General features: G+C 38.8%; 1 protein-coding gene across 3 annotated transcripts; it reads right to left on the bottom strand.

Annotated features, from left to right (window-relative positions):
• Positions 1-4,870: 4,870 nt before the first annotated feature.
• Positions 4,871-17,811, bottom strand: LOC128732914 (V-type proton ATPase 116 kDa subunit a 1). Of its 3 annotated transcripts, none has more exons than XM_053826361.1 (9): positions 17,698-17,811; positions 16,134-16,295; positions 15,758-16,063; positions 13,306-13,463; positions 7,400-7,526; positions 5,968-7,335; positions 5,640-5,904; positions 5,400-5,571; positions 4,871-5,337 (listed from the first exon to the last, which is right to left on the bottom strand). In XM_053826361.1, the coding sequence occupies exons 2-9, from the start codon at positions 16,248-16,250 to the stop codon at positions 5,235-5,237; spliced, it is 2,616 nt and encodes an 871-aa protein (XP_053682336.1). In that variant the 5' UTR covers positions 16,251-16,295; positions 17,698-17,811; the 3' UTR covers positions 4,871-5,234. The 3 variants fall into 3 exon arrangements, with proteins under 3 accessions (XP_053682336.1, XP_053682337.1, XP_053682338.1); XM_053826362.1 differs by having other exon boundaries at positions 13,306-13,457; XM_053826363.1 differs by lacking the exon at positions 13,306-13,463 and adding an exon at positions 8,717-8,811.
• Positions 17,812-19,691: the final 1,880 nt, after the last annotated feature.

The raw sequence follows: 19,691 nt of genomic DNA, 5'->3' as shown, positions 1-19,691 counted from the left end.
AAACAATTCAATCGAGTAACGCATAGCCTGAGAAGCAGCTAGAATCTGCGGCTTTAAAAAATAAATTTGAAAATATATTTATTTTTGTCTTTTGACGCGCCGGCCGAATTGATGTTTTTATATTTTTTTCGCAAACTAGCTAAAAATAACGATATGTCGATAATGCAGGCGAAGCGATGTATAATATATGCCTTAATGGTGCTTTAGCAATTGCTATTATAATGCAGCTTTAATTTGACAATAGTGGGGCCCTTTTCCATTTTATTTCCATTTGGCCGGCCGCCAGCACAGCTAGGGCTATATGGGATTTTTCCATTTTATTACTGCATTTATTGTACATGTAAGAAAATAATACATTATATGCTATGTTTTGTAGCGCACTATAAAGCATTACAATTGAATTGATATAAAGCTTCGTGGTTACTTGGGCTTATTAATCTAAAGCGAAGATCCAACACTAAGAACGATCGGCGGCGTGCAAACGAACGGAGGATGAACCATGAACTCGCACAGCTCTATGGCGAACCCAGTATCCAAAAAGTGGCTAAAGCTGGACGGATAAATCAAGTAGGAACAAGACGACCAAAAGCGCAGCGAGCAAGATAGTTAGACAAGGTGGAGCGAGATCTGGCGGAGAGTACTCGGCGCCCGAGAAATTGAAAAGCGGTGGCTCAGAAATTCCGAGAAATTGGAGAGCGGCGGCTGCGAAGTCTGTCGATAAAGAAAGGTCAAGTCTTAAAAAGACGTGTTTAAACCGAAGGCTTTGCTTTATATATGGGCCTTGTTACAGAAGACGAGTCGACTCTACAGACAGACAAAAGTAATAAAATTCTTCTTCCATGGGCAGTACATACAAACACAGGACTTTCAGCCAGTTGCACTTCTGTTTTCGTTTCGGAATAATCGTCGACATGATCGCAGAATCCGACGTTCAACATGCCTCAAGGCTGTAGTGCGCTAATGGGAGAATTGGCGTCTTGTGGAGCGCGAGTTTTATACAAATTGGCCAACTACAGGACCATAAAACTAATTACATTATCCGCAGAAGGCTCTATTCACAGCCGCTATTCGACTCTTTATTTTAAGACTCACTTTGTTGTCACATATCACTGACGTATCCAGGTAAATGATTATGTCGAATACTATAAAACTTAAATTCTTAAGTGCGTTATCCTGACGCTTGAAGTAGAGCCGTCAAAAGTGTCAACTTAAGTTTTGTTGGGAAAGTATGCTTAAGCATAATCTGCCATAACCCGTATCATATGACGACATGACTCAATCGTGCAATTAAAATTTGTCAAGTCACGTCACTCGCCTCACAGAATAAGCCTCAATCTATATTTTGTTACTTTCAGTGATTCCATTATCTCCACCGTTCAGTAGAACATCGAAATGTTTCCAACGCCTTGCCATCTTCGAGTTCATCAAGTTCCCTCCCCTATCGTTACACATAATAAATCGCCTCGATTCTGCATTCCGATCGGGCTTTTTCCGAGCAGAAAAGTCCCGATTGACGTGTGTTATAGCATACGATGTATTCCGATCGAAGCGTAATTTCTGATCGGATCCGGCTCCGATCGGTATGTAGAATAGAGGCGAAGGCACCTTGTTTGCATGATCTGCTTTACCATCGTTTGCTTTATAGAAGCATGTCGCATCGTGCCTGGAGAAGCAGCCATCCACCACCGTAAGAACACGTTTCTTCGAGAGATGGGACTCTGCTCTGGCGCGTCTCAGCTGTAGCCAACATGTGACTAGTTGTCGACCAACATTTGAAAAAAGCGGATAAGCGGACGTCAAACAGACCGAGCGAGAGTAAATTTCTGCTGGAGCAGCATAGAAAAATGAACTCTCACTCGTTCTGTTTCACAGTTGCTCCGCTTATCGGCTTATTTTCAAATATTGGTCGACAGTTCTTCTCATTCGTCGGTGCTGTGACGTTAATTGTACTGTGGATATACCTTCATTGTCTGTGCAGATCCTAATAGAATCCTAATCCTAATCAAGCAATTCGTTCACTCCTCGCTCATCAACTTTCCGTCAATACTTTGCGGATACATAAGCGCAGGATGTTAACCCATATCTTTTTCGAGGTCCTGGATTAAGGTCTTGGAGACTCTCTCTCTCTCTCTCTCTCTCTCTCTCTCTCTCTCTCTGTCTCTGTCTCTCCTCTCTGTCTCTCTCTCTCCTCTCTGTCTCTCTCTCTCCTCTCTGTCTCTCTCTCTCCTCTCTGTCTCTCTCTCTCCTCTCTCTCTCTCTCTCCTCTCTGTCTCTCTCTAGATTACGCGCCCTATTACGTAAATCATGTCAAACAACTCGACTCGACTCAGTCACTGTCGAGTACGGGATGAACGGAAGTTACTCAATGCATTACCAAACTAAGGCAAATTCACTTGTGATTTGCTGATGGTTGAGTCACTAATTTTTAAGCGCTGGAATCATTTGAGTGACTCGACAAAATCGTGTCGCACGTGACTTATACATTGCCAAAAGTATGCAACAGTTGAGCAACGTGACACTCGATGTTACTTACATACTAGGGACCTTATATTATAAATGTTTCATACAAGTCTTTCACAAATTTGGCACCATTGGGCAATACAATCTAACGAGCGTAAGTAATAATAACTAAGCACAGTACGCCTAATCGCATTCGTTTAATTAGAGAAGGCTCTTGTTGAACCAAATAGCGTCTAGCGTCAACAAGCGTCTCAGAAGTTGCAAATCGTTTTCGCCTTGTTCGAGCCATCTCAGACGTTAAGCCCTCTGTTGTGGGTGCCGGTGGAGTTGTTGAATAGAACTGTTCTCCTTGCAACGTGTCCGACCCATCGCCGTCCACCAACTTTCACCAAGTGCTCGATGGTAATCTCTCCAAGAAGTGCCTGTTGGCTCATACGTGTCCGCCACTCTCGAATTTCAGTTTGCACTCCACCAAATATTCTCCGCAGTACTTTCCGCTCAAACAAGACAAGGACGCTTATGCCCTCCGTGAATATCTACCGGTCTAATAAGGGTTTTATACATTGTCAGCATCATGTGCTAATGAAAGCTTCTTGATTGTAGCGAAGAGCAAAGTAAACTCGATTTCCTGCTTGAATGTGCCGCTGGATCTCCTAACTTGTATTGTTGTCCGCGGCCACCAACAATACCAAATATAGGAACACATGTACCACTTCTAGTTCGTTGCCGTCAACGATTACCGTCCGGGTAATTCATGCATTTGGTCCTCGACGCATTTATTTTTAGTCCAATCCTCCTAGTTGCTCACTCGTTGGATCACCCCCTCAAAAACGATGTTAAAAATCATGCAAGATAAGCCAACCGCTTGTCTCAACCCTCGTCGCGTTTCAAAGAGACTCGATCCTATTGGCTGTAACAGTCAATCCCAGCCAAAATTCCAACATACAACGTAACACGAAACCAATTTTAACACCTATTTTCTTTTATTCAATTCGATTAGTGTTTGTCAAATTAACTCAATTTAAGCTCAATTCGCTGAATATTAGGCTTAATTGTATTGCGGATTTTCGGCTTTCCAGTCAGTTTTATATTGAAAACGGCTTTTTTATACTGCCTGACGTTTCGGCCTTTGGTTTAGGCCTTTTTCAAAGGTAACTGCAATAGTTTATTTATTATAATAACAGGATATAACTTTAACACATTGAACATAAAAACATATTTTTTGACTTCTACTCACTACGGTTACGTTTTCTTGTCTAATCGTTGATTGCCAACGGAAGGAAGTTCGAATTTATACAGCTCCAATTGCATTGGTTTGGTGACAAAATAATGTACACACCTAAACCTTTTGACCATAGTGCACAACTGAATAGTTTTTAAAAAATGGTGCGCAAAAATCGATCAACTGCGGTGAGCTGAAACAGGGCTATTAGGGTTGTGGACTATGATAGACACTCATGAGAGTTGTATAGGAGACGGTAGACTTTGCTGTGCTCTTTTCGATTGCTTATTGTTTTTGATGGTATGTAAGATGCCAGCGTACGTACTGCTCAAATTGTCTACATCGCTACGATAATTAACAGTGTTGGGAGTGTTAGTAATGTGACACATCTCAAGTATTGGAAGAGCTGTGGTTCGATAACTGCGGTCAATTATTTTAGTTTTGCTTACATCGAAATTGTGTTGGTGTTGTATCATATGGTCAATTAAAGCTGTTCTGTCACCTAGTTTAGCTGCTTCTGTGTTCGTTTCTACTAGTCTAGCATGTTTGCTTATATTAGATTTGTGTCCACTGAGACGGGTTTTCAGCTGATTTCTCGTCATTCCAATGTAGCACTTCTCGCAGTCGGCACACGGGATGCTGTAAATTACTTGGGACTGCTGCAACGGTGGTACTGGATCTTTTACAGGTGGTAGCAGGTGTTTTGTCGTTTTTATCGGTTTGCTGGCAAGTTTTACGTTAGGATAGCTGGCTTGGAAGGTTTTGTTTATTCCTGTGCTGAGTTGAGGGATATACGGAATTGCGCGATACGTGTATTGTTTTTGGCTGGACGGTGCAGTGGTTAGCTGTGATGGGATATGCTGTTCGATTTCTGTACCGGCAGCTTCATCGGATTGGAGCGGTGGTGGTTCTGGCTGAGGAGTTTCGATGCGATTTTGAATACGGTTTAGCAGTCTGTTGATCAATGCTGTCGGATAATTATTCTGGCGTAGATGTTGAAAGATGACATGGCGAACATACAAGATAGCTTCTTCATGCATATACAAATGCAATTAGGCTTAATGTTAGGCTATATCAGATTTTTTGTAAAAACTCTCACTTAACAGAGGTGTCCCTGCCAATACTCATATACCTATTCCAATCTATGCCGGTATTTTCGGATAAAATAATTACAGCCAGATGCGGTTGCCTCTAAGTTATACTACACAACTATGTAATTTTTATTCAAATATTCAAATGTAATTGTCAATTCTGTATTGAAATTTCGGAGTACACATGAATATTTACTATTATTCAACTTCCAGTTATGCAAACTTTGTTCTATTACATTTAGACGGGTTAGTATGATTTGTGGTTTTATAACTTGTATTATTTATAATCTGAATATATTTCGCGATGTTAGTTTACATGTAATATTGTTGTTAGACAAAATGTATGCATCATACCAGAATACTCAGGTGTTAATTACTATTATTCAATTACAATATATATTTCGAGTTAAAGTTGATGGATAAATCCATGCATCAATTACAATCAGAATGGGTAAAGCATCTTAATCTTCAGTTGAATTCGAACTGGATTCCAAAATCATCTCAAATGAAAATGGTTGGAATGCATATCCAAGACCAGCATAAAATTTACTTTGGAATTCAACCCTAAAAATAGAAAAGAAATGAATAACACATTTTGGACTGCAAAATGAGTCGCCGTTTCGTACCAGTGCAAACGAAGAGTATGAAGGAAAGCAGACAGTCCTTCCATAAGTACCAAAATGCCAACGGTAAGTACAGCCCAAACAGCAAAGATCATCCAGAGAGCAATTCCACCGATCCATCCGCCCTGTTGCAGACCATTCTTTAAGACCATGTTCCATAAGACTTCAGCCAGCTCTAGAGAGTTGAAAAAAAACAATAATAGAACATTGCACACTCCATTTACTATCTACATCATGACTTACGAGCATGGGCAAGCGAAAGGGCCCACAAACGTAGGTACGAGGCGGTGTGAGAGACTGAACCCAGGACATACTCGATGGTGTGAATACCTTGATGGATGAAGATTTCGGACATTTCTTCATTTTCGTGACCATGACCAGCACCACCACCACCGCCTGCTGCAGCTCCTGCTGCTTGCTGTGTTCCATCTCCCTGGACCGCATTGTGCTGATTCAATCCACCTTCGGCGTCACCATTCTCATTACTGTATGGCGCAATTGGTTGATGCTGAAAACAAGCGTTTGTTATATGATCAAAAATTTAATTTTCAATCTACCAAGCTATACTCACCGCTGCTTGCTTGCGACTGCGCATAATCATGATCGGTTTCGCCAAAAGCATCCATGGCACACACAGTAATGCAATAACGACCAAAAACTTTTGCAATCCTGCTTGGCCGCCAAACATATACGGGTTACAATAACCCTTTTGCGGAGGTTTAAAGAGAACCATGTTGATGAATGTAATCAGAATAGACGGTGCGCACCCGGGAGATAAATCATCCGTTGCACTATCAGCAGAATATTTTGTCCACTTGATGAACATCAACAGCGTCATATAGAAGAACAGGAACACCAGAAAGATAACTTGTGGAATGAATTCACAGTAGATGGCCAGCTTGTTTTTGAAATAACGATGATTGAACAGACCGACGAATACACCAAACAACATATGGATAACGCCAAAGATGATGGAAATTTTCATCTTGTAAGCATTCAAGAAAATAATTTTGTTATCCGAAACTTGCCAAACAGGATCCACACCGATTGGGTAAGGTGTTCCAGAGTAGTCCTTACCCGGATTCAACTGTAGCGCTTTGTTAGTCATCACAGTAGAAGTGTTATAATTAATGCTCCAGGAAGATCCAAAAACGTTCAATGATTTCGAAAAGATGTCATTATACACAAAGCCAGTGTACATTGAAAATACACCCATCAGAAATATTATGTAACGTCCTCCGAAGAAAATATTCCAAATTTCATTGTCGGTTTTCTTAGCGGCCAATGGTTTTTCCTTCAGGACCATCCATAAGCCGAAGAGAGCCATAATTGCACCGTGTCCCAAATCACCAAACATCACCGCAAATAGAAAAGGGAACGTTATGATAGTGTACGGAGCCGGATTCATTTCACGATAGCTGGCGACACCATAGGCGTTAATTAACGCCTGGAAGGCGTTCGTGAATTTATTTGTTCGATTATAAGTCGGTGGATCTTCAAAAGTTTCCATACGATTCAAAATCGGTGGAACTGACGAACCAGAACGTTCCGTTCCGCGACGCAAAGCAATCTGTATTGTTTCCATGTCCAACAACGGAACCCAGCACTCCGCAATCAAACACTTCTGCGTGACGTCCAAATTGAACAAATTCAATGTATGATAGATGGCTTTAATTTTGCGAACCTTTACGAACCAGTTTTTAAGATTTTTGGCGGCCGCAACCAGCACACGATGGCGATGATCCTGGGTTTGCCCCAAAACAGTGTTTAAATCCTCGATACGCGTCATAACGCCCATTGCCATTTCACGCCGATCGGTGGGAGCCTCTGGGCAGGGGTACAGCGTGGCGCGGAACCCTTCGCAAATCTTCTTAACGCGTGTCTTTAGCTGGTCACCTTGGAAAAAAATTATGAACACCGATTTGTAGACCTTATCACCCTGAAAATCAAGTAAATATACATTGTAATTGGTACTTTTTAGATACATCGCAGTAGTTATTTACGTTTGATGGATCCTCTAGCGGTGACTCTATCATAGCCTGGCGAAGAAACACGTTACCACGGCATGCGCGCCATAACATCCGCTCGAAGGCTGGTAAACGCTCACGCAGGATTACTCCAGCAACGAAGCTGTTTGTTTCCGATTGATGTTGCAATTTGAATCACAAAGAGTGTAACCGATTAAAATCATATAAAGAGGAATGGTTTCATAACAGAATAAACCGACAAACAGAAGAAATGTTACAACATATTATCAAGTATTAGCAGCGACCAAGTTTCAGATCTAAAATTCATCTAAGGCTCGCTAAGCGGACAGCAAACTGAAACTAGGTCTTTCGATTGACTAAATGGAACTGTTAGATGATTTATGTAAATATAATAATGGATAAAATCAGCAAACAGTAATGTGAACTTTATAAAACTGTTACTTGAATAGGCCAGAGCCTTGCTGAAATTCTTGCTTATTCAAAATAACGGTGCTCTTAAAATGTAGTTGAACAATCGCTTTTTTCTCTCTTAAAAATGCACTTTTTTAAATACCCTACGTTGCTTTTGCTGAGAAAAGTGGCACAGACAGAGAAAGGTTGAAACACAAAAATAACTTACACTTTTTTATTAAATGCATTACAAAGGAAATGAAGCAAAGTTAGGAATTCTACCTACTATGTTCAATAAGTGATTGTGCAGACAATCCAAAACATACAACCGGTGAAGAAAAGCAATATTATGAAAACGTGTGCCACTAGGACAGGACAAATGACTACTACTAGTTACTTGACTACTATAAAGCTACGAAGTTGTAAAAAAACAGAAACGAAACATTATGAGAAAATTTGGGAACAGTTTTTTTAACATTCGATATAAAACACACAAATGATCCAATTGATGGTAGTGTCAATTTTTCATGTTTCGTTCAGTGTGCGTGAGCATAGTTCTAGAATGATTAGTAGTTGTTTAGTGTTCATTTAGCTACTGACCATGGCAGGTACTCTTCTGGTTCTTGTGACTTTTCCAGAAAACTGCGGTTGAGAATTAGTAGTTTGTTAATGAAAAGGCAATTCCTTAATAGCATAGAATAGATAGTTTAAGATGTAGATAGTTATAGATGGAGGCAGTGGAGGTATGAAATTTGAATTTTATCAACAAAGTTCCTTAACAGTAACAATCCCAGTTGAGAGCACTTGTTGATAATATTTTATTAGAAAACCAATGCCAAAACGGATGATTTGGAAAAGAAAATAAGGGAAAAGATTGTGAGAAAACTAAGGAAAAAAAACAGTTTTATCTTGAAACTGAAACGACCGAATTAACAAACCTACCCCAGTTGAACAGGACCCATCGCTTTTCCGGTGCGTGATTCGTCGGTGATCAACGCTCGGGTCATCGATTCAGTGGTATGCATGCCACCCTCTTGCTGCTCGTGTTTGTTGTCGATTTTTTTGTAATGAATTCATTGAATATAGTTCGAACGATGAGCGGAATGTATATAGAACAGAAAAATTAGGACACATAGTCATAAACCAACAATACACACGTAGTAATGAAGTTTTACGATAGCTAACAAAATCTTAGATGGAAGAGCGATTGCTGTAAACAGTATACTTCCAGAATGGTTCACGCTTAATCAGGATGTATCGTTATAGAAAGAGATAGAGATAGTAATGTAATTGTTCCAAACAAACAAAAATGAAAAGTGAAATTTGGAGCGAGTATGCGACGTTAAATACATACCATTATTTAAAACTAGCGTTCTTACTATTAGTTTTAGTATTGTTTGCTGAGTATAACGGCAAGACTAAAGGCCCGAACTTTGTTCTCCGCTCGTAATTAGTCTTGTTAGTTTAAACACTAATTCATCACAAATAGCTTAACCATTAATTATAAAGTATGAGACACATATAAAGTACTCGCATGCAAACACATAAAGATCGATACCATAAAAAAGTGCGTGCGGGGGATCATATTAGCAAAACAGTGCTTTTTTATTTTAAATGCGGTTTAATTCAAATTTTACCCGATAAAGAATCTTTTTATTTGTCCACAACATAAAACTCTATATAAAAATATATGTAACGGAACTTCCGAGAAATTTTCAAAAATTTGTTTCGTACACCAAAAGTTTAGCTTCCGTCGGTCAATTTCTATGGGTTTCTAACACGCTTACGAAAGAAAAGAAAATTCTAGAACTTGTCGCCCACTTTAAACTTCTGTTGCGAAACTTTCATCTTTATTCAGTAGCTCACCTCGGACAATCGAGTGTGTTGCGGCGAGAGCTTTGGTCGTATGCGAACTGCGAACAGGGACCGTGCGACTGCGACTGTCTACCAATATTAGGGGCGCTTTACAAGAGCGTCTGACCCGGATCAGGCAACCGATTTCGGTGTTTCCGATGATAGCAGCCTTTTTGAGAATACGAAAAGGAATAATCGACACAGATCTAGACGACCGAAATTGGAAACTCTGTTCTTGAAATGTTAGAATTCGCCTCGAACAGGCTTAGCCACTATGGTTCAAATTGAGTCCTAACATTCGGAGGCGGCAGCCATCCAAGAGTTGTGCTGACCGAAAGTGGAGATCCTCCGAACATTTCAATCAAATGCACATACTACAGTGGCGATGATAGAGCAAAAACTCATCCATTTTGTACTATATACTTGGAAAACAGATGGAACGTGACATTAGATGGAAACCTATTAGTTACCCTGTATGCCTGTTGAGAATTAAGGGTTTTACCTGCAGTCTAATCAATGTGTGCGCACCGACGTGAAGAAGGAATTTTTCGACCTCCTCGAGCAGACATAAGGAGAGTTTCCAGGGCATGATATCAATGGCTTCAAAGCCTATCACATCAGAATGGGCTGTGTCTATCTGTAGCACTTACTTTGCACGTTGTAAAAATTTAGAGATTTCAGACATTAGAGTGCGTTCTTTCAGGGGATCAAACTTCGCTTTGGATCTCTATTTTCAAAATATTAATCGAGATGTATCCACCGGTTATTAGTATGGAGTGGATTTATCGAACACTGGAGGTTTCACGTACAACGTATTCACGGTACAATCAGCAACACAGTGCAAGAAGTGCGGACGCGACAAGAGCAGCTGTATCGAACGAGTCGTTCGACATAAAGTTCAGGCGAGTAACGAATAAGACGACCTGTTCCAGAACTCAAACAGCGGTGACGCGTTGCAGTAGGGGCAAATATCAAGATGTTAAAGCTGCCGAAAAGAGAATCCATAGCCGACAAAAACGCCAGTTTTGCAAACGTGTTGGCGCAAAAACGGTGGATTGCTTTTACAAGCACGACGTGAAGAACATGATAAAGCGATTAACGTCGTCAGAGGGAAACAGATTACCGACAGATCGGGTGTGGAAACATTCTGCTGCACTGATGAATGAAAATCAGATGAGGTAATAAAGAGCTGAAGGAGCTCGACAAAAGAGTTCGAAAGGGCGGCATACTTACCCAATTTTTGGAAGTCACGATTCGAGTGGACAACTAAATGATGTAATCCATCGGATCAACCTAAGCTGATGAAAAACTACCTTCGGGATGGTCCACAAATTGTGTAAAATTTCCATTTTCGGATGGTACCGACATCATTGGCGTTAACCGGAGTGTGATGAAAGAGGGTATTAGATCACTCAAGATAGAAATTGCGAGAGTCGGGCTCATCATAATCTCTGCCAAAACGAAGTACCGGAAGAGAGTGCGCCAGCCCTTCGGATGTTATTGCTGTGATGACGATAGATGGGAATACTTTTGAAGGAGTCGCCGAAAATAATTTTTCTGAATACATTAAATGACGTGCGACGAGAAATTCGTCAGACAAAGAGACAGATTGCGTAACCTGCTAAGGTTCCGTAATGCAATTCCGCAGAAATCTCTATCTATCAGTCTATAAGACACTAATTCTCCTGATAACGCCCTACGACCATGAAGCTGGTCGTTCAAAACGACCGATCACTGAACTTTTAGCATTTTCGAACGTAAAATCCAGCGATCAATCCCGCTCGAAGATTGAATAGAGGAGGAACGTCTACAGTGAGACACTTTTTTCCAAAAAAAATTAAAATTTTTTGGTGATAGCTATCAATGAACTCTTCAGTCCATTTGAAAGATATATCCTTCTAGTTGTCTGAAAAAAAGTTTCAGTCGTTTTGCTAATAAGCTAAATTAGTTTTAACCACAAAAGTGAAGGTATATTTTTCGCTCACTGTTCCTCAGTAGATGGGAAGAGTGAGACAACGGGTATTGCCTACTGAGACACCTATTTGAATTAAACGTAGACCATATTTTTGGGTAATAAAGAATAGTTTAGAGGTCGTGCTGTTTATTGTGTCTATAAAGCATACATGTTGGATATGATTGAAAATTCCGATTATTTTCAGATAAACATTTATACTCATATAAAACAAAAATCTTGGACATCTGACTTTTAACTTATACTTCAGAATTCATTTACAGTCAACTCCTATGAATTAATTTGCAATTGAACACAAAAAAATTTGCATGGCGAAAGCAATGTCTCAGTGTCACCCACGTCTCTGTGTCTCACCGTTGCCAATAGGAATGTTTTATGAAAAGTGGTGAACTAGCGCAGTTAGCAAACAATTCGATTGTCATATTTTTTCAAATATTACCTCTTATTGCTAGGTGATGCCATGCAGTAATTTTAATTTTAATTTAGTATGTATTTTGTTGTTGAAAATCACTTGAAAATGATTGCAAAAGAATTTACTTTGAAGAAACTGATTTTTATTGAAAAATATATTAAAAAATCAACAAATTTTTCTCAAACTACATTATGCGATGTAGGTTCACAAACTTCACTTTGCACCAAAATATGGTGGATCTTAGGTGTTTTATGAGGTAGCTGTTCCCGTTGACTCACTGTTCCTGTTGTCTCACTGTTGACTACTCTCCCCTATGGCCCTGGCATATTTACCAAGTAATGTATCAGACGTACAAATTTACAGATATAGACAAGCAAATGAAACACTGAAGTTGTGGCGGGGTGGACTTGTAACAAGAATGCCAAGTGAATAACCTGAACCTGGAAACATAGTTGGAAATATCTTTTCACTCCTAGTGAATCAATTTTTATTGCAGTTCGCACGACCAAAATCTCTCTGCATACATGTCATATGAAAACCCATTTTACTAAACCTACTTGATGAAGATTTCCGTTTTATTAAACATTCAATAGACACAAAACAATAGAACTTACCACTTGTTTAGTATTGAACTCACGAAGGAATATATATGTATATACGTTTTTAATCAATTCATTTAGAATTCTTTCGTACTGGTTTCATTTTTTGACAAAAGAAACTAATGAGATACAGATAATTATGTACATAAACACAGAACACATAGCGTCATAAAGGTGCATTTTTAAAAGTTTAAATTCATTTAATTATTGCCTCTAGTGTTTGTGCTAGACCATACATTAGCTAATTCTTCTTTTAGACAATTGCACAGAAACTGCAACCAATTTAACAAGTATTACGCCAGAACAGAAGCAAATCCAAACACGTTACATAAGCTTGCCTTAACTGTCTGCTGTAGTTTGGGTTGAACTCCGGAAAACGTTCGTAGTGTTTCTTCGAAGCAACAGAAGATAGTAGAGCGAAATAAAGAGACTTAAAAAATTATAACTTTTTTTAATAGAGGAAGCGTTATATAAAAAAATATATCAAAATAAAAAAACATCATAAAAACATGTCATTATTAGAATTACATAAATCAGAACCTGCTCCATTAGATATCGAACAACTGCTAAACAATCTATGTTATCATGAAATGCGCTTGTGTGTAAAACTAGGATACGACAAATGATACATAGCCAGATTGAAAAGTAGTGTTAAATTTAAAACAAAACAAAAATATCAAGGTTTAATATTTACCCTAGTTTTAGGTTTTGTCCCTGTGCCCCGGCACCACCAGCTCGAATGCCCTCCTCACCGAGTAGATTAACCTGTTCCTCTTCCCTGTGCGAATCCGCCATCTGTTGATAGCGGTTTCGTGACTTATTACGTACACCGATTGCGGGCGCTGCCTGTTGCTTGAGTGTTTGCGTGTGGAAGTTGTTCATTTTCGTTTGATTTTTGGAAAATTTCGAAATTTTGATGGTTTATTTTATCACACAACACAACAACCGAAAGTGAAATTGGATGATAATGCGGATCGTAGAAACGTTTGGTTCGTTTGGGAAATGGGGACGAATTCGAAATGATTAGTACGTACATTGGTGCATTGCGATAGGATTGTTCAATATTTAGATGATATATCGTATGGTTTGGAGAACACATTATCTTGCTGTGAAGCGTTGTTTTTTGTTAGACATTGATGTAGATGATATCAAGCTTTTCTACCTGTTATTTTACCTATTTTATGAAACCCTAACTCCAAATGTAATAATCTCTATACATGATTGTTTTGATTTTTGAAGTTTTCGCATCTCCTATCAATCCTGAGGCCGTTTTATTTTGATTTGGATTAAGATTTGGATGATTTTAGTTTTGAATTAACGAATCTCACTTGGTCAGATGAGATTTGCCTGGAAGCTATGTAACGTTGGATGCAAAACCTTCCATCTAGAAAAGTTGAAGCTCTGCTGAACACAAAGCGTACAGCTCCAGACACAATGCATACGTTTTTGAATACTTGCGGATATTGGAAAGTTTTTCCATTGGTTATATGTTAAATTTCCGCAACATTGCCAAAACCGGAAGCAGTTTGTTCAAGTGTTCAGTAAACCTAGCTCGCGTTTATTAGGATATTAATGTCCGCAGGCTTGAATGCAAAATTTTTAAACAAAATTTTTTACTATAGTAGCGAAGAAACGCGCTTGTCATTTATATGAGCTGAACACAATGTTTAAATTAATTTTAATATAATTTCAGCATACTTCAATAATTATGTGTTTATGCAATACAGTAAATATACCAATATTAATTCAGAATGTTGCTTGCATTATTAATTTTACAAAACAGGACTGACAGTGTCAGTCCACTATAAAACTCAACCTTAAGCGTTTCGTCGGACTTAGTGGGCTGTTCACTGCCTAATTCTGAATTAATTTCTAAAGCAAAGGGTAATAAAAATGGGTAGCTACCAAGAAAGCTGTGCTACTCTTAACTCCGAGAACCTAAATTACCCTTCATATATCATGATTAGCTTGGATTCATCGAGACAAATTTTATATTAACAAGAATAACAAATATGATATGGTCGCAAAAGAAATAACGATACATGTGGCCTCGATAAGTTCAACAAATGCGCTGGATTGGCGCCATTTCAAACTCCATGAAAAAACTCTGTTAAAAAAATCAAGTCACTGACATTTATCGCATAAGCGATAAGAAAAGATAATCACGCGGTAAAATTAGCACCCAATAAATTCGCAACCGGGTGTTAATCAGTTATCAAATAGAGGAAAAAACCGGAAAACTGACAAGTCGGAATGCACAGCTGTGAGTTCCGCCAGCGAAAAGAATAACGGTGAATTACATACACATAAAAAATAGCAAAAAAGCGGGGTTAAAAAATGATACATGACCCATCCTTATTAGCACTCACTATACGATTTGAAAGTATCGTATGCTCTATTGCTCTAAACATACAAACATAGATTTGTTACCTGCCTAACCGACGGCGGCGGATATTCGAGGGAGTGGGATATTGCGTAATACACTACCTTACTACTTATCTTACCCATGGTAGAGATGTTAAGCACCAACATTACAGAGAAATATGGTTAGTGAAAGTGTTTTCTAGTTATTTTCGCAAGGAAAGGATTAGTTTAACTCCAGTCATTGTTATTCGGTCGGTTGGTGTTGTTTGGAATTGTACTTCAACCACGTGCAAACATTCGCAGACTCAGATCAGGCAGCAGCAATAATTGATGTAATGAAATTGGTTATAATATGAGCAATACTCTTTTGAAGTCAAGCAAAAGTGTTTATAAGGTTATTCAAATATGAAGAGTTGAATTAGTTGGTAGCGCAAATCATTACTCTAATCAATGACCATTTTCTGCTCTTTTTTTACCTGTAGTCTTACAATCAATACACAAATCAAGCAAAAAATAATCATCTCCGCTTATATTTAGTGTTAATATTATAAGAATGGCATGCAATCTAACGTCTCATTTAATCCCAAATAGTAGTTGGGCGACACGCGATTCTTTAAATAATGGTTGTACCTTCCGAATGCGGAACGGAAAAGAATGTTTACAAACGGAAGAAAACAAAATAATGTATGATGACTCACAAAAATCACTCGATCGATATGTTTTATATACAAGAAAAAAATGCAATCATTGAAAACTCAATACACAGGAACCAAGTGACTTACCTCGTCGAAGAAAACTTGGGTCTTGCGTAAGATATGCTTTAGCTCAGTCAACTCCAGGAAGTTGCGTTTCAAAGCTTCAGCGTTCTGGTTGACCTCACGCAACTCATTTTCCAACTTCTCAAAAGTGGCTTCCAGATCGATCATCTCCCTCGGCTGGGGAGCTTCCGGACTCTCGCCGGTATCCAACATGGGAATGCCATCCTTTTTAATTTCCTTCTCCAGATAGCGCAGCTTGCGTTCCATCTCATCGCACCGGCGAACTTCATTCACGAACTTGCGCTGGAAGGCGTTCACATCCGGGTTGAGCTGTCAATAGGAAACGGCAAAATAAATCCATTAACAAAACTTAATTCAGCCGCACTCAGCAAGTACATACATCACGGAATTGAACCAGTCCCAGTTCTCCCAACTCCGACACACAAGCGTAGGCAGCTTCACTTTGGAGGAAGAGCTGACACAAGGTCATCTCTTCACTGCGGAATAGCGAACCCATGGTGGTAACCGGGATGGGCGCCTATAGACTGTTCGTGCAGGAGCGCTAGAAGGTAATTAAAAAAATCTTATAAGCATTTTAGTTATAAGGTAAGCTCGAATATTCACAAAAAATGACAAACTCAACACTTTAACGATTTTGATGACAAAATTGCTGGGAGAGATTGACTGAACTTGAAAAACAAAATCAACCGTCAATTATTTGAGCGATTCTCATTACCTAATAACCTAACAACAATAAGTAGTAACCTAACAACAATAAGCCAACGATCTGTGCTCGGAAACAGAAAGACGGTATGTAGCTTTTCCGGTTAATTTTACACAACTGCTCTTCGGCGTACTTGGATCTAACTAGGCAAATGCAGCTAGTATATAATGACATAAGAACATTTCCATTATCTAACCCCTCTTTACTTGACCAGTATTATAAATACACTGTAACACTGCAAATCACCTTCAAATAACTACATAAATCAGGAATATCTTTACTCAGACACGAGCGTAACATACCCATCACCTGATAGAGGAAACCGGTCTTAAGGGATTCTCATTTGTAATCTACTTAATCACGACTTCTCCTGCCGTGATTTACTAAGCAGTGTTTAATTTACGTTTAGCGCAACTCCTCGCGATAACAAGCCACAAGCTTTACAAAAAAGTATTGAACATTGATTATCAGGTAATCCTCAGTCTAACATATAAATACGTATGTATTATGATAAAAAGGTATCGATCAACGTTTGTTGTGTGAATTATGCAAATACATTACCGACATAGTACGAGCAGTATATCATCAGTATAATTAAAATGCAGTGCACTTCTGCAGTAATGTGTATCTGTCATGGCCATTCAACAGGGACCCTGCAATAGTTATGTGGAAGCAGATTCGCGCAGGTGTGCTTCGTCACCTCATTTTTGTTACCTCATCAATCACAACTGACTGTCAGCAGCTTTTCTATATTGTCTGCAATGAACCTACTAGAAAACTGATTATATTTTTTCTTATGACTATCCCCTAAACAGCAATCCAACTTGGTAAAACAAGCAAGATTATCAAAACTATTAGACAAGAAATTAAATCATTGAAAATTGTTATCAGGCAACACTGCTAGTGGTCAGCCAGATACCAGCAGGGTATTACGGGAGCTACTAAAGCATACTTCAATTAGTGCTACGCCCCTAATTAGTCATATTTCCATCCCATTAAATAAAGCCTAATGCACAATTTTCTCTTGATAGACTATTCGTTTCGATCATATTTTTTCACGTTATTCACTGTTGTAGAATAACGTAATCTTGATTTTGACCTTTTGCTCGCAAGGTTCACCAAAAAAATCGATTTTTCAATATTCTTCCACTGCATATCTGAGCACTTTCCATCACTATTCTCCATTCGATGTCTATTGAGTTTAACCGTTACTATTGCATGACTTAGACTAATGGCTGACCTATTAAACAAATTATTTATTCACTTGAGTGAAAATTTCTTTTTTGAACAAACACGAAACTAATGGCCCACAAAAAGAAATGACTAATATCTCAAGATGTCGATTAGCTACTGTGCGATGACAGCGAAGAGCGAACAGCGATTGTGAGTAGAGTTCTGAATTGAGAGACTGGCCATGGCAACTCAGTAGCTCGCGAGAACTTGTCATCATTCGCTATGTGCGCGAAACGGTGCTGCCACCTTCCCAAGTTTGTTCTATTTGTGAAGTCTGTGCACAGGTTTGTTAAAGAGTGAAAAGGATAGACAAAACTTTGCACCAAATCTTCACAAACTTTCCATATGGCAGTTCCATGAGAGTACAAGAGATCGATTTGTGCTTACATAGCGAATTAAACCAGCGAGACTGCGAGACACTTCAAGAGCAACCCCAGTAAACCATTTGGTTTATATATCTCGATTGCAACTGAGATATACAAAATCATATCTGAACGAAAAAGTTATATTTCACGCCATATAAGAGCATATATGTACCAAAGTGGAGGCGATATACGTGCGAAAATTTTGACAAGTATTTGTAATTCTATTTTGCGCAGTTTTTATAACACGCGACTAAATACTCCTGAATATATGACATAGATATAATCAAATATTGCAATTGTCTATCCTGCTTTATAATTCACAGTCATGAATTGTATATGAAGACACGCACGACTGCAAAACAACTTATTGTTCACTTCGATTTGACATACTCTAATCATTAGACAACTCCAATATGAAATTGACATGAAAACGATTTAATGTGAACTTTCTATTACGATTTTGTGTTATCTGGGACATTTCAATAGGGCCCAAGTGCAAAATATAAAAAAACTGGCTTTTTGGTTATATTTAAAGCTTTTTTAAGTATCTATAATAATACCAAACATCATAGCGATTTGAAAACTTTATGAGTCTTAAAAAGCCAATTTGAAAAAGCCTTATGTGAAAACTGGCAACAAAGTTTTCATTTTGTGCTTTGGCCCTTCTGTATGAAAAAGCCTATCCAGCTTTTTACGCGCTATAATGGCGGACGCTGTAAATTGTGTTCGTAATATGCGAACAATCTTTTTGACAACTCTGCATCCATCAAAACTGGGCACTCTTCTCCTGTACGGCAGTGTTGCTCTTTCTTTCGTTTACACAAAAGAAGGAGAGCAATAGTTTTGTTTACATCACGCACATTTTTGCTTTCCTTCTTTGGCGTAAACGAAAGAAAGAGCACGGTAGTGTTGCAAGAGAAGAGTGTCAGATTTGATGTATGCAGAGTTGTCAAAAAGATTGTTCGCATATTACGAACACAATTTATAGCGTCCACCATTATAGCGCGTAAAAAGCTGGATACGCAGTTAGTGTTTTGTTTTGCATTCGGCCCTATTTTTGTTGTGGGATTTCTACGCATAGTGGCGAATAATCACTGGCCATCTCCGGTTAAGTACGTTTAGTAAGTAATAAATACACAATTTTTGAATTTCCATTGGTAATCAATTGTTAACAGGGCAAATTAAATATTTTAGAAACAGCCAGTTCTGCAGTTGCTGCTGCGAAGATGATCCCCGCCGTACAATTGCGCGAGAGACTCGACGGACGACCTAAAAAAACAATACGATGCTACCTGCATAAATAACACGGGCATTCACAGACACGACATGTTTAGTACTTAAGCCTGCGCGGCAACAAAAATTTAAGTTACTTTTCGGCTCACACGAAAAAAGCTATTTCGCTGTATATATATATATATATATATATATATATATATATATATATATATATATATATATATATATATCACCTGTGGAGGAACCGGACAGAGTTCGTAAGTTGCGCGCCCGAGACATTTACTATCGCTGAACTGCCAAGGCGTGATGCACTTGCACGCTGTGGTGAGTTAGAAATGCTAAATGAATGAACTGCTGCTGCTTCACACTACCAATAGCGACTGCCGCACTGCCGCACCTC

Source organism: Sabethes cyaneus, chromosome 1, assembly GCF_943734655.1.
Source record: "Sabethes cyaneus chromosome 1, idSabCyanKW18_F2, whole genome shotgun sequence".
Classification (NCBI taxonomy): domain Eukaryota; kingdom Metazoa; phylum Arthropoda; class Insecta; order Diptera; family Culicidae; genus Sabethes; species Sabethes cyaneus.
Note: the sequence above shows the minus strand (reverse complement) of the source record. Positions and strands in the feature narration are given on the sequence as shown.

What these genes read in the sequence shown, in the direction of transcription:
- LOC128732914 (XM_053826361.1), bottom strand. Translation starts at nt 16,250, where the DNA reads ATGGGTTCGCTATTCCGCAGTGAAGAGATGACCTTGTGTCAGCTCTTC. An exon ending in CCCAAGTTTTCTTCGACGAG is followed by an intron (nt 13,464 to 15,757) that starts GTAAGTCACTTG and finishes CAAACACTCAAG; the next exon opens with CAACAGGCAGCGCCCGCAAT. An exon ending in CATACTCTTCGTTTGCACTG is followed by an intron (nt 5,338 to 5,399) that starts GTACGAAACGGC and finishes TTCTATTTTTAG; the next exon opens with GGTTGAATTCCAAAGTAAAT.